The sequence below is a fragment of the Psittacula echo genome (genome assembly GCF_963264785.1).
Source record: "Psittacula echo genome assembly, chromosome: 2".
Lineage (NCBI taxonomy): Eukaryota > Metazoa > Chordata > Aves > Psittaciformes > Psittacidae > Psittacula > Psittacula echo.
The window spans coordinates 87,652,109-87,665,535 of NC_137737.1; the positions used below are offsets into that span (position 1 = coordinate 87,652,109).

The following is a 13,427-nucleotide window of genomic DNA, read 5'->3' on the forward strand; positions in this document are numbered from 1 at the left end:
CCCGCTGCTCGGCAGCCGCCTCCTTCCCGGCCTCCGGCCCCGCTCCCGCCGCCGCTTGATCGCCGGAGCCGCTCTCCCGGGCCGCTTCGGCCGCCGCCGGCTCCCGGGGCCGCTCCCCCTCAGCTCCCCGCAGCCTCACAAAGACGGACGCGAGGACGAGGGCCAGGACAGTGAAGAGCAGCGGGACGGCCAGGTACAAGTCCACGGCCACGTCCATCCCGCCCTGCTGCCGGAGCCCCCCCGTATTACAAGCCATTACCATAAAATACAATGAAACAAGAACCTTAGCCCAAGGCCCACACTTGATAAACACTAACACAGCAAATACCGGCTCTAAGTAAGCTACAGCATACTGAAACTGTGATATCGAAAAGAACAACTTTGAGAGCCAATAAATCAGCATTGTGCCTCGGTCAGATCTGTCGTTATCTCAACCCTTCGTGCCCCACGTTGGGCGCCAAAAAGAACTGTCGTGGTTTAAGCCCAGGCCATAAATCAGAACCACGAAGTCCACTTCCCCCCCCCCACCTTTCTTCCCTCCGCTTCTGGAGGGACGGGGAGGAGAATCAAAAGAATGCAGCTCCCACGGGTTGAGATAAGAACAGTTTAATAACTAAGATATAACACAAATCACTACTGCTACCACTAATAGTAATAATGATAAAGGAAATAACAAGGAAGAGAATACAACCGCTCACCAACCGGTACCTCACCCCCACCCTGCCATGATCCAGCCCTTCCGGGGACTCTCAGTTCTACATCCTGGGCATGACGTGCTGTGGTATGGAATACCTCTTTGGCTAGTTTGGGTCAGGTGTCCTGTCCCTGCTTCCTCCCGGCTTCTCCTCCTCCCTGGCAGAGCATGAGACTCACAAAGTCCTTGGTCAGGGTAAACATTCTGACCAGCAACTGAAAACATCAGCTTTATCAGTATTATTCCCAGGCCAAAAGTCAAAACACAGCACTGCACCAGTAGAAAAAATGACTGCTACTGCTAAACCAGGACACCTGTCTTCCAGGACAACTGTAATCCAGGCTAGTTCACAGTCTAGCCTGGCCAGTGAAACAGGGAGCAGAGAACTTTGGGGAGCACAGGCAGGTAGTCCCTGCAAGCATAACATCGGTGAAAACCTGTTCCCAGCAGACAGGTTCAGCAGTGAGCTGCAGGTGAGCAGTGCCAGCTCCTGAGTGTTTCTGTTATCTAAGGAGGCATCTGACATGAGTTTTCATGCTGCATTTGAGCCCCGTGTCTCTAGTTTCCTAATCGTCTGGGTGGTGCCTGCGCTGCAAGAAAGCTGAGCTCAGAATTGATGCACGGCTTGCTGGCTTCTATGTGTTTATTTTCTGAAAGATACACACGATGTTCAGCTCATGTCTAATTGGTGCCATTTCTGTGTGGAACACAATATCTCTTTACAAGTTGCAGGACTTCTGAAAATCATTTTAAGTAGAGCATTCAAGTCTTTCTATATTTTCTCTGATAAAGGAAGTTGTTTGATGGAGTTTATTTTTATGGCACTCAAGCCACCTGTTTAATTGGTACCTTTTATGCTCTGAGGCTTTCTGTTTGGCTCATGCAGAATTGGACTGTGTAGTGGTCGATGTTCCTTTGCTTCTTTTTGTTCAATACACAAAAAGCAGGCGTCTCAAATTCTGCTCTTTGAATACACATGAAAATCCAAGGGACCAGCAGCAGTGGCAGGGTTATGGACCATTCCCTACCTGCAAGCAATTTCTGTCTGTGCAGAGATAACTGTGCAGCCCTGGTTTTGGTAGCATTTTGCATTGTCATTCCAGGGATACTAACATCACCACAAAGTGCAAGTGAATGGAGAATCAGAGCTGGAAAGAATCACTGCTGGAAAGGATCTGTCTAGTGGCCATGGTGGCTTTTTGTGTCGTGTCCCAGAGGAAATTAGGACACTTCTTCAGTTTCTAGGACTAGGGATGGAACTAAATGTTGATCAATAGTGCAGCCAAGCATGATAAATGAAAAAGTAAAGCAATAGAACTTAATCATAAATAGGTCTTGTGAGTCTTATAAGCAGAATATTAAATCCCAACTCCAAGTAGGATTATAGCTTGTTCTATTGCATTAAAGAAAATGCACACACACACACACGCAGGGGTACACTTGGACTACAGCAACAGCTGGAGCTTTGCTATCCACTTTGCCAAAGCAGTGCCATTGAGGATATAACCGCCCATCTAGTTATTGGAGAACTTCACTGAGCTCCCTTCTGTCTGTCCACTCACAGCAGATGCTGCTGTACCCATCCCTCTAAATTAAGTGGCAAAATCTTATTTTTAATTGTTTTGCCCATGACAGACTTTCTTTCAATCTGTCAGTCCCCTGTGCTTCTAACAAAGCATGACTGTATGTCGTGGTTTAAGCCCAGCCAGCCACCCAGAACCAGGCAGCCGCTCACTCACTCCCCCTCCTTCCCCCCCCTCCCCCCCCACTCCCGGAGGGATGGGGAGGAGAACCAAAAGAATGTAACGCCCACGGGTTGAGATAAGAACAGTCCAGTAACTAAGGTATAACACAAATCACTGCTGCTGCCACCAATAATAATAATGATAAGAGAAATAACAAGGGAAGAGAATACAACACCTCACCACCTGCTGACCGATACCCAGCCCGACCGAACAGTGATCTAGCCCTTCCGGGTAACTGCCCCCAGTTTCTATAGTGGGCATGGCATGCTGTGGTATGGAATACCTCTTTGGCTAGTTTGGGTCAGGTGTCCTGTTTCTGCTTCCTTATGGCTTCCCCTCTTCCCTGGCAGAGCATGAGACTCAGAAAGTCCTTGGTCAGAGTAAACATCATTGAGCAGCAACTGAAAACATCAGTGTTATCAGAGCTGTTCCCAGGCTCAAAAATCAAAAACACAGCACTGCACCAACTACTAAGAAGGAGAAAAATGACTGCTACTGCTGAACCCAGGACACCCTAACACAGGGAGGAGTTTTATTATTCTTAAAAGCACCAAGCCTCTAGCATAAGCAAAACACCACTTTCATGAAAGATAGCACATTGCAAACACTGCCTTTTTGTTACTTCCCATAGCAGCTAGGTAGAATCACCAAATGCATGAATACCTTTATTTTTGTTCTCCCTGTCATTTGTATACAGGTTTACTGAAAGTCTAATAGACTTTCAGTACTATTCAGAGCTATTGTCATGGTTCTCTGGCAGCCATTGTCTTAAGGCATTGATAAACTACAGAAATAATATATGGTTCTTCAGGGTCCCAAATTGCTCTTAAAATTGGGTCTCCATGAATCCTTCTTCTGTAATTGAAAACTCTCTTCTGGACTCGGTTCAGTAGCATCCAAAGGTACTGAGGCAAGTAAAAGGTTGCGCTGGGTTGGAAGCAGTCAGAATCGTGACAGCAACAGGGGTGATGAACTTATTTTTGTGAGAGAATGAGAGTCTGCTGTAATCCTAGTCACAGGCGACTTATGCCAGATGCTTTTTGTGCTTTATCTTCTGAGTTGACGTTTCGCAGGAGTTAGATGTATTTATATATCTCCGCATGAGAGGGAAACAAAATCGGGTCAGGGAGATACAGACCCTTAAGAAGAGATGAGGGATTACAAGGGCACAAAGTAGGTACCAATACCATCTCTTGAGGAAGTGATTAGATTTGAGAGGGATGAGGGAGGTAATGCCTGCATCTCAGAAATCTTGCTGCTTCAGTGCTGCATGGCAAAGCAGCTTTATTTTGTCTCCCCATGCTGCATTAGCACATTTTGAAATACACCTCAAGCATCTCAGCAGGTACATAAGGGAGACAGGTATAGCTACCCTTTATCCATGGCTTGGTCCTTGGCTGTCCCACCTCCCCCGTGTAACTTCCAGCTGGAGTGCAGAAGAGTCCTTGGGTTTGTGCTGTTGCATTTCAGGTCATCTGCAGCAGACAGCTTGAAATGCAGGTGAGGAGATCGTTTACATCTCTTCTTCCAGCTTGGTGTGTCATCAGTTTTACTGGCATCTGCAGTAAACTTCCTGGGGGAAGTCTTAACATCAGAAAGAAGTGTCTGAAAGGTGGGGGGAAGGTCTCACTTTCCCTGGTGTGTTACTGAAATGACTGAACACTCTTACTGAACATGGAAGATTGTCAAGTAGCATTGCTTGGAAAGTGAAGTTTTTCTGTAATGCAGAAAGGCAGCAGCAGATTTGACTTGATGTAATGGAATGTTTATTTCTATATGATTTCTATCTGGTATAAAATTCAGTGTCATGAAAACGCCAGCTCAAGTTTTCAATCAGTGGTCACAACAGAAAGGTAAATGTCAGGGAGTAGGAGGGAAATGAAAAACAAAACAGGGAATACCACTGTGCTACTGTGTAAGTCTGTTGTGCTGTTTCTACAACTTGCTTGTGGTGCGCAAGTCTGGTCCTCAGCCCAAAACAGAGGTAACAGAACAGAGAGAGAGGTGTGGGGAAGTCAGCAAGGATGGTGAGAGCCCAGAACCAGCCTCCTCAGGCTGCAGGTGAGGTGATGGGAGGGAAGTGTCATGCAGATCTATAAGCAAAGGGGGTGGTTGTTACTGCCTCTTCCACTATGAGGATTTGGGAATACCAACTTTAGGTGGTGAGTGGAAAGCATTGGGCATTCTTCTACCCTGTGCACCAGAGCTTTGGACCTCCTTGCCACCAAGTGCTGTTTATATGGGTTCAGCAGGACGTTGGAGAGGTTCATCATAAAGAAAAGTATTCAACTCTATCCATTAACTCTGTTAACTAAGCACTGGAGCCATTTACATTCTCTGATTCAGAAAGTGCTGGAAGCTGAGCAGGTATGCTTGCTCTGTCCCCATATACTTCCCCAGGCATCTCCTTTTGGCTGCTGGAGGTGGACCTCCAATCTCAACCAGCACAGGTGTTTCTTGTGTAATGTCATAGTTCTCGACTTCCAGGGCAAAGTGTAGGATCTGTCTTTTCATGTAACTGTTGGAAATCTCTCCCTGAAGTTTGAAAGTAAAGTAAATTAGAAACAAATTGGGGCTAAGCTACATGTTGAGGTTATGTCATTTACAAAGTGTGCTAATACTTCAGTGATGAATACCATTAAAACTCTCAGGGTAGATGGGACTGCTGTCAGGTACCTTGGAAGTGACCTGTTTGACTGTTGCAAGGAGCTGTTCAAAGAGAAGCTATTAGGGAGTAAGTACAATGCAGAGCCCAAAGCAGTCCTACATCAAAGTGTTACATTACAGAGTTTGTCACTGTAGCTCTAATAGGCGGAAATTTGCCATGACTTACTCTCCAGGCAAACACATTAACTCGCAGTCAAACAGATTTCTTTGTCCATAATTTGGTTTAACACATGATGAAAACAGTTGATTAAAATACAATTTACCAAATTACTGTATCTTACATTTTGGAACTGATGGGAACATGTGCCCATGCAAAAGCAAGGGCAGGCTGCAGAGGAAATAGGCACAACTCTGTAGTGTACAGCTGTGGTTTTGTGGAAGGAGAGGAGGAGGAGGAGAAGCTTCAGAGAGCCTCTTGTGAGGTTGTCAAGGTTACAGGTGCTGTTGCTTCTGTAGGTGAGTGGCTTGGGCATTCTCTGCCGACAATTGGTATCGGCTGTTTTCTTCCGAGATAACGAAATTTGCATTTTAATTAGGTTGTTGCATTTGTCAACTCTGAAGCATAATGCACAAGTCATTGGAAGCTTTTCACAGGACCAGCGTAAAGCCTTTGAAAAAACTCTCAATAGCAGCAGTCTCCCCAGTTGTATTTTTATACTTTTTACTTTTTAAGCGTTTAAAAGGTGAGGATGCCATTCATAGAATCGTATAATCATAGAGTGGTTTGGCTTGGAAGACACATTAAGATCATCCATTTCCAACCCCACTGCCAAAAGCTGGGACACCTTCCACTAAACCAGATTGCTCAAAGACCTGTCCAGCCTGGCCTTGAGCACTGCCAGGGATGGGGCAGCCACAGCTTCCTTGGGCAACCTGTTCCAGTGCCTCACCACTCTCAGAGTAAAGAATTTCTTCCTTATATCCAACCTAAATTTCCTGTGTTTAAGTTTGAACCCAAATCAATAAATCCCATTATAAACTCCCAATGAATCAACCACCAATATGTCTTCCTAGTTCCTTAGGTCCCAGTATAAATGTTACTTTTGGAAGTTAAGGCTCACTATTTCAGATGCAGGGAAGCTGAGAGCTGCATGCCAGTCTAGTGCTCAGCATGAGAACTGAGGATTTGCACTGAACTATCTGCTTGAAGACTTCACTGAGACAGCAGCAACTGTGCCTTAGCCCTAGGAAAGAAACCTCTGCTGATACGAGCATGATATGGCTCAAGTGGAGTCTGACAGCGCCAGTACATACTTTAGGAAAACAAATGATGTCGTGTTAGATTTCAAGCTGCACTTGGAATTGATACAATATGTCATATGGAATTTTCTGCCAGATTTAAGAGTGATATGGCAAGATCTTCATGTGCTGTGAAAACATGCAGCACTGCTGGCTTCCTTAGAGCTATGTGTATGCAGTTGGGGATGGGGCCTAGGAGGTTTATGCTATAGATAAACAAGCTCAAACAAGCCACTGCTGCACTGCATGAGCACCGAGTGATGAGACTGGGCAGTTTAGTGTCACCAAGGAGGAGCTCAGAAGGCAGCTTTGTATACCAAGGAGAAGAGATCCACTATTCCTGCAACAGCAACATACAGTCAGAAAGACCACCGTGGCTTTGGAGCTGGAACGGCCCCAGTTCACTTTGAAATGCTTTTCATGTGTTAAGTCAGATAATTTTGCAAACATTTAAAAAAACCTAAAAAATGGTGTGCCCCTTATGATGGAAATCTGAAGTTCTTGCTAATTCAATATAAACTGCCCAGTTTCAAGGAAGGCAGTAGTTTTGGCAAATGCTACGCCTTCAGGGCAGCTTATCCAGTTTGAATGTAGAGGAGACACATGCTTCTGCCTCCCTCTGCTAAGAAACAGTGAGGAAATAACGCTCGACCCTAACACCAGCTTTTGTGTGCCTGCTCTGCCTACTCTGTCTTCTTAAAGTTGTTGATTCCTCAGTTTCCCCACTGTGCTTTTAGGCAGACAGAATTGGATCATTAGCTGCTTCATCAGCATCATCCATCTGACTGGCAGGGCCCGGGAAGGACTGCTGGAGGTGCAGCTGCAGGCAGGTCCTGCCACTGCCACCCCATGCATTCTTCATCACTGCAGACTGGTTGCCTCTATCCAGTCTGGTTTCTGTGACTGCTCCTCAGAGGAAAAGGAAAGGGATGAGCGTCTCGTGCCTGGTGGAAAGGAGCCACAAGACACCAAGAGCCAGGGCTAGCTCATACAGGTCCAAAACTGAATGAGGTTTGGGGTGAAGCTCAGTTGTTTGGTTGGTTGGTTTTTTCCCTAGAAGAGGTCTGAGGGTTTGGAGAAATGATCAAAGGAGAGCGATGGAATTATTTTCCCTTGTTTGGACACTATATTATACTGACATTTATGTGCAGGGTGTTGCAGTAATATAGTCAGTTCATCCTTTTCATTGATGACCTTTTCTGTAACATTAACCACAATATTGTGTGCACACAGTATTGCAAAGAGAAAGATGAGGCAAGGATACCAGTTGGTTATTGCCAGTCTAAGTTCTATATTGGATTTGCAGTTACAGTGATGATGGGTGCAAATGCAGAACCAGAAAATAGGCAATTTTCTGTAGAAAAGTTGCATGATACTAAAAAAATATTTGTTGCTGTCATTTATTTTTGTGGGTCCCTTTCTCAAGTAGATGGTTATTGCTCTTCTTTATTTAGCTTTACCCAAGCAGTGACTTTCCCCATCTAAAATAGTTTAACTACTGAGGGCTAACTTGTATCTTTACATGTAATAACTTTCTGACGTAAGAAGGACTTGTACACATTGCATTAAGGTGCTGCTAATTGTGAATGGAGGCATTTACATTTGGAATGCTAGTGAATTATATTATGTGTGTTGCACTGTTTTTACTTCATTCCCTGGCTGGTTTTTGTAACCAGGCATAGCCTGTAACATTTACTTTCCCTGAATGAAATAAATCCTGCACAGGGGATTGACATCACTGGTGTTTCTCTTGTGCCTTTTACATAGTGTTTAAATTTCAGGTGGTCTTGTAGGTTTCATACGAATTCACCGCGGAAAGTAGATTCTGCTTTTAGTATTTTAACTCTTTATATCATACAGCGTTGTAAAACATGGGGCCATTACAGGCCGGCATGCAAAACATTCAGGTTTCTTTACCTAATGTGCAGACAAACCCATCTTGGAATGAAAGTTCATCAAGTGCAAGAAGAATTCTGTATTTAAATGAAACAGAATTTCATAGATTAGAGTTGAAATCTTGTAAAGTTCCACTGAGGAGAGCATTGTTAACAACACTGCTTCGTCTCAGGTGAAAGCTGGGGCACCTCCCAGCATGCGGTGGGACCCAGGAGCGTGCCTGCCGCGCCAGAGTCCTCCTTCCTGGGTTGTCCAGCTCAGTGATACCTTGCATGGAAAGACTGAGGGGGCTGCAAACACAAAAGTATCACAGTAACATTAGGTTAGTAAAGCAGGTGATTTTACATGAGATACGCTGTATTTCGCTATCTGTTGTGCGTCCAAAGCCTTGACTGGACAAGAAGCCACTCAAAACTATCAAAGAAGCCACATGTTAGAGATAGTCAGAATAAATACCAGCTTAAATATTCAGAGGATTAATGGTACGACTTGGTGAAGCAAATTTCTGCAAGTCTTGCAGGTCTCTCTTAGAGGGTCGCCCTTCACAGAGGAAAGGCCTTCATTACTGTGAATTCGGCATCTAATTCTCAGGCTGCTGTGTTGGTACCCAAATACATAACATGATCTGAAGAGATAACTACTGAAGTTGATCTGCTGCTGTTTGTGCCTTAGAATGTGCAGCGTGCCCCTATCTTTGGTTTTCAGAGGAAGCACTTTAAAAAATAGAAGCAGTCATACTGTTTGGCTTTGGTCTCGGAGTACACCCTGGCAATGGAAGACAGAGCCTCATCTGTAATTTATTTACTTGTATGGCAAACAGGTTGGCAGTTGATAAATGTTTTGCACACCCATATTCATTCAAGAGTTTCAGCAGTATCATGTCAATATATGTTGGCCATTATGGCCCATCCTACTGTGATGGATAGTCCCACCAAAGTGCTGTTGAGTGGCCAGATTCTGCCTGAGCAGCTCTTGTGTGTGCCTAGTGAATGGAAGGGATGAATTCCCCTGAGGATGTGACAGTGTACAGATAGATGATTGGTAGGATTTAATGCTGCTTTACAAGTGCATGTGAATTTTCCGTGCAGAAATAGACTTCTTTTTAACAGGACTGTAGATAATACAATGCTCACAGCCTCCTGCAGCAGAGGGAGGATGTCACCTTCTGAAAGAACTAGATTGTCTTGTGAACATTGTGCTTGTGAGTTGTTCTCCTGTCATGTCCTTGGTGTACTTTGAAAAGGGGAGTTTGTAGACTTGCTGACTTAACATAAAATGGAATATTGCATTTTATGCACAAAAAGCATCTCCATTCAGAAGAGGCTAGAACTATTCCATTTGACTGGAAAATGACTGTTTTCTCATGAAATGGAAAATAAACTAATCTGGTATTTTGATTACCACATGAAATACAATGCTTGTTTCCCGTGGGAAAAAAGTAATAACACTTACAATCAGCTCTCCAGTAACCTACAGTCACACTGTTGCATTACCAGTAGCTGGCATTTTCGCTAGCGTAAATCTGTATTCGTCTGCATTGTCAGTTTGTGCCGAGGTCACCGTCACAGTTCCATGTTTCACAGAAAGCCTTTAGTGCGCCTTCCCCTGTGCAGGGCAGGACAGCCTCGGGCATGATGCTCATTCTTGTTTAATGTGCCTGGCATTACTCACCTTGTGTTAGGTTTTCCATGCTTCAGACTAAAAGTGAACTATGCTGTATTACAGTGTGCTGTCGGTGTCACATAATAAACTGTTTCCTTTTTTTTTAGGCCCGAACTGCTTTGCAGAAACCACTGTCATTCCAGCAGGCCGGGAGGTGAAAACTGATGAATGCACTATATGTCACTGTACTTATGAAGAAGGCACTTGGAGAATTGAACGGCAAGCTATGTGCACTAGACATGAATGCAAGCAAATATAGGAAATCTACAAATCTAAGTACTTTTTGTGGTTTTTATAAAATATCTCACAGCAGTGAGCACCCTAGATGACCCAGGGAAATCTGAATGGGAAGATTCTGGTGAGGAGCAAAGAATAAAATGCTGATATTTTCTTTTTCAAAGTAACATAATACTGCAAGGCAAAGAAGTGCATCTGTTTAAAACGTTTGGACATAAGAATACCTGTCTTAATAAATGTGTTATTTTCACAGTGAGTACACTAAAATACACTGTATAAAATATTCTATGTATTTCTATAATATCATTATAGAGCTTAAAAATAAATGTTTTATATAGACAATACTGATTAAAGTACTGTATCATTGCCTGTTCTGTTGTATATATGCGCCATGGCTAAAACATTGCGTTTCTATTCTAGTTTCATCATGTAAGGGTTTTCTCTGAGGTTTTTTGTTTTGTTTTGGGTTTGGGGGTTTTTTTGCTTATTTTCAGTATAGTGGGCCAGGAAAGAAGCAGCATATGACAAAAATGTGCTTCAAAAGCAAGAATGACATTCTTGCTTTTGAAGAGAATGGAGCAGAATATGCTTTCAGAGAATATTGCTGTAGTGTAGAGCTGGGTCAGCTCCTTCTTTCAGTTCCACTGGTGCATACCTACTGGTCCATCAGCAAGATAACTTGGAGCAGTAGGTAATAGGAAACTGGTCTCTCATAGCTGCTGTTATAAAAATTTAATCCGACAATATCATTACCTAATATTCAGTTCAAACATAACATATTTCAGCAGGACAGACTTCTCTATGACATAAACAATATAGCTGATGGAAATTATGGTAAGTAATCACGTAGCATTATTAATGTAATGCATAATGAATGTGGGGCAGTGCAGTGTGGAAGGGCTAGAGCAGCCAAACAAGCCTCCAGTGGTGCAGCTCCATGTTGTTAATCCACAGGCAGGAAAGCTGGTTAGTAGCTGCACTGTTCCCTAGGCCTTGCTCTTGCCACCTTGCTCATGCAGCTTCAACTTTTGGGTTCTCTCTGGCAGTCTGTACGAGGTGTGTAACACTATGTTGAGGACACAGGTTTAGAACCAAGTCTTTGAAACCATAAAAGGGTTTCTAGCACAGAAGCTGACCCTGACTATTTGTGAGGTGAATCACATCTCTCTGCTTCAGCCACCAACAGCCTTTGCTTGGATGCATTTTGGGTTTAGTTTAGCTTGTCACCAACTCCTGCATTGCATGTGATTTGAGTACCTCTTAAGGCTGAAGAAGACACTTAAACATGTGCTTACCTTTAATCTCTTGCTAGAGAGAGGACTTAATGAATCATTAGCTGAAAACAGAAAACTGTTGCTTAAATTCCCACCTACTCTTTGCTAGTTAATTCTAGGGTGTAACCTGGTTAGCCAGTCTGCAGCCATATGAAGTATGATTTTCTCATACTTCTAAAGACCATGGAACTTTTGCCAGTGACTTCAGTGGATCCCAGTTATTACCTTACATCTGTATTTTGAGCATGTGTCTGTCTGTCACTGGGAGTTGTTTTCCCCTATGATGGTACAGGAGAGGAAGAGGAGTGACAGAATCCAAAATCAAGGAGCTCTCTCTTGCACAGTCTGTCCTGTGGCAAAGACACGCATAGTATTTGTCCAGTTACAAGGACAAGAGAGGGAAAGGCATTATTTGATTTAAATAGTTTCTAATCACACAAAAACCAAGTAACCCTGAAATGGATGTGCACATATGTAAATGTACTGGAAATGCTGTTCTCCAGTAGCTGGAATTCCTAGCAGACATCTTTTGAGATCCTTTTTCTGTTTTTCTTTTTTATGTAGTAAGGTAGAAGTCATAATGGGCTTTGGAACTCCTTTATTCTAAGATCACTGGCCACATGCAGTTTTGGCCAGTAGTAAAATCACAGAATCCCAGACTGGTTTGGGTTGGAAGAACCTTACAGATCATCTAGTTCTAAACCCCTGCCATGGGCAGGGACACCTTCCACTAGACCAGGTTGATCAAAGCCCCATCCAGCCTGGCCTTGAACACAGTCACAGATTCTCTGGGCAGGTATTACCATATGAGCGCTCTTTGGTTGTCCCAGAGATGGGGAAATGAGTTGAGTGACTCTTCTTGGGCAGCTCTCAACAGCCTCGCCCAGTTGTGGAACCACAGCTGGCACGCAGTATGTTATGGGTTAACCCTGGTAGGTAGCTAAACACCACACAGCTGCTTACTTACTTCTCCACCATCCACCCCAGTGGGACAGGGGAAAAGAAAGGAAGAGTAAGAAAACTCACCGGTTAAGATGAAAATGATCTAATAAGCAAAAAAGTGAAAAAAGAAAAAAAAAAAAGATGCAGTAGTAATCACTCACCACTTCCCATGTGCAGACCAGTTGACAGCCAGCTCACATGCAAAAGAAAGCTAACCTTACCTCCTCGCTCCTCTCCATTTTACTGCTGGGCAGGACATGATATGGCATGGAATACCTCTTTGGTTAGTTCAGGTCACCTGCCTGGTTGCATCTCCTCCCAGGCTCTGGTGCAGCCCCACTCTACTTGTTGGGGTTGGATAAGGAACAAAGAAGACCTTGACACTGTGCACACACATTGTTCAGCAATAGCCAAAATACTGGTGGTGTGTCACCAGCCTTGTTTGGTCAAAAATCTAAGAGCACTATACCACCTATTGTGAAGAATCCCACCCAGCCACACTACAAGGTGATACCATCAGAAACCCCAGCACAGAAAGGAACACACTGAAAGACCCTGAAAGCCAATTTCCAAGAGGTGATGGAACCAAGCATAAGTCTTTGGCAATGGAGTTGGGCAGCTGACACTTGCAGCCTGCTGTGTCATGTCACTTCACAGAGACAAAGGCTTAAACCAGAAAACTTCCTTTCTAAGACTGGAAAATGAAAATGTGGAAAATAAAAGTTCTAAAAACAGCCATTGTGGAATGCAGTTGGAAACTATTTGCCTTTAATTTAATCTCTAAGCAAAAAAAGAACTGCCATGGTGGCCACATGTACTTACCTAAATATTATGATTTGGGCATGTAATATACCTGTTCATAGTTTACCTTAAGAAAATAAAAGAGCCATCTGCATCATTTCCAATGAACCAAATTCTAGGTAATATTGACTTCCCCACTGAAGCCTAGGCACTCAGCTGGTTCTTGCTTCAGTGCAAACAGCATTATGCATCCTGCATATGAGGAGCTCTTCAGCTTTGCAGGTGGGTTGTGTCTATAAAAGCTGTGTATCCAGGCACACTGATAGCTCA

The 13,427-nt window shown here is 43.8% G+C and overlaps 1 protein-coding gene across 1 annotated transcript in view; it reads left to right on the forward strand.

The window, feature by feature from the left end:
* VWC2 (von Willebrand factor C domain containing 2) overlaps positions 1 to 10,162 on the forward strand; it is a gene marked incomplete at both ends in the record, with an annotated part of 57,809 nt that extends 47,647 nt beyond the window's left edge. Inside the window, one exon of the mRNA XM_080610271.1 lies at positions 10,011 to 10,162. Coding sequence (XP_080466397.1) covers positions 10,011 to 10,162 — 152 coding nt within the window. The remainder of the gene's footprint in view (positions 1 to 10,010) is intronic.
* Between the last annotated feature and the right edge of the window lie 3,265 nt (positions 10,163 to 13,427).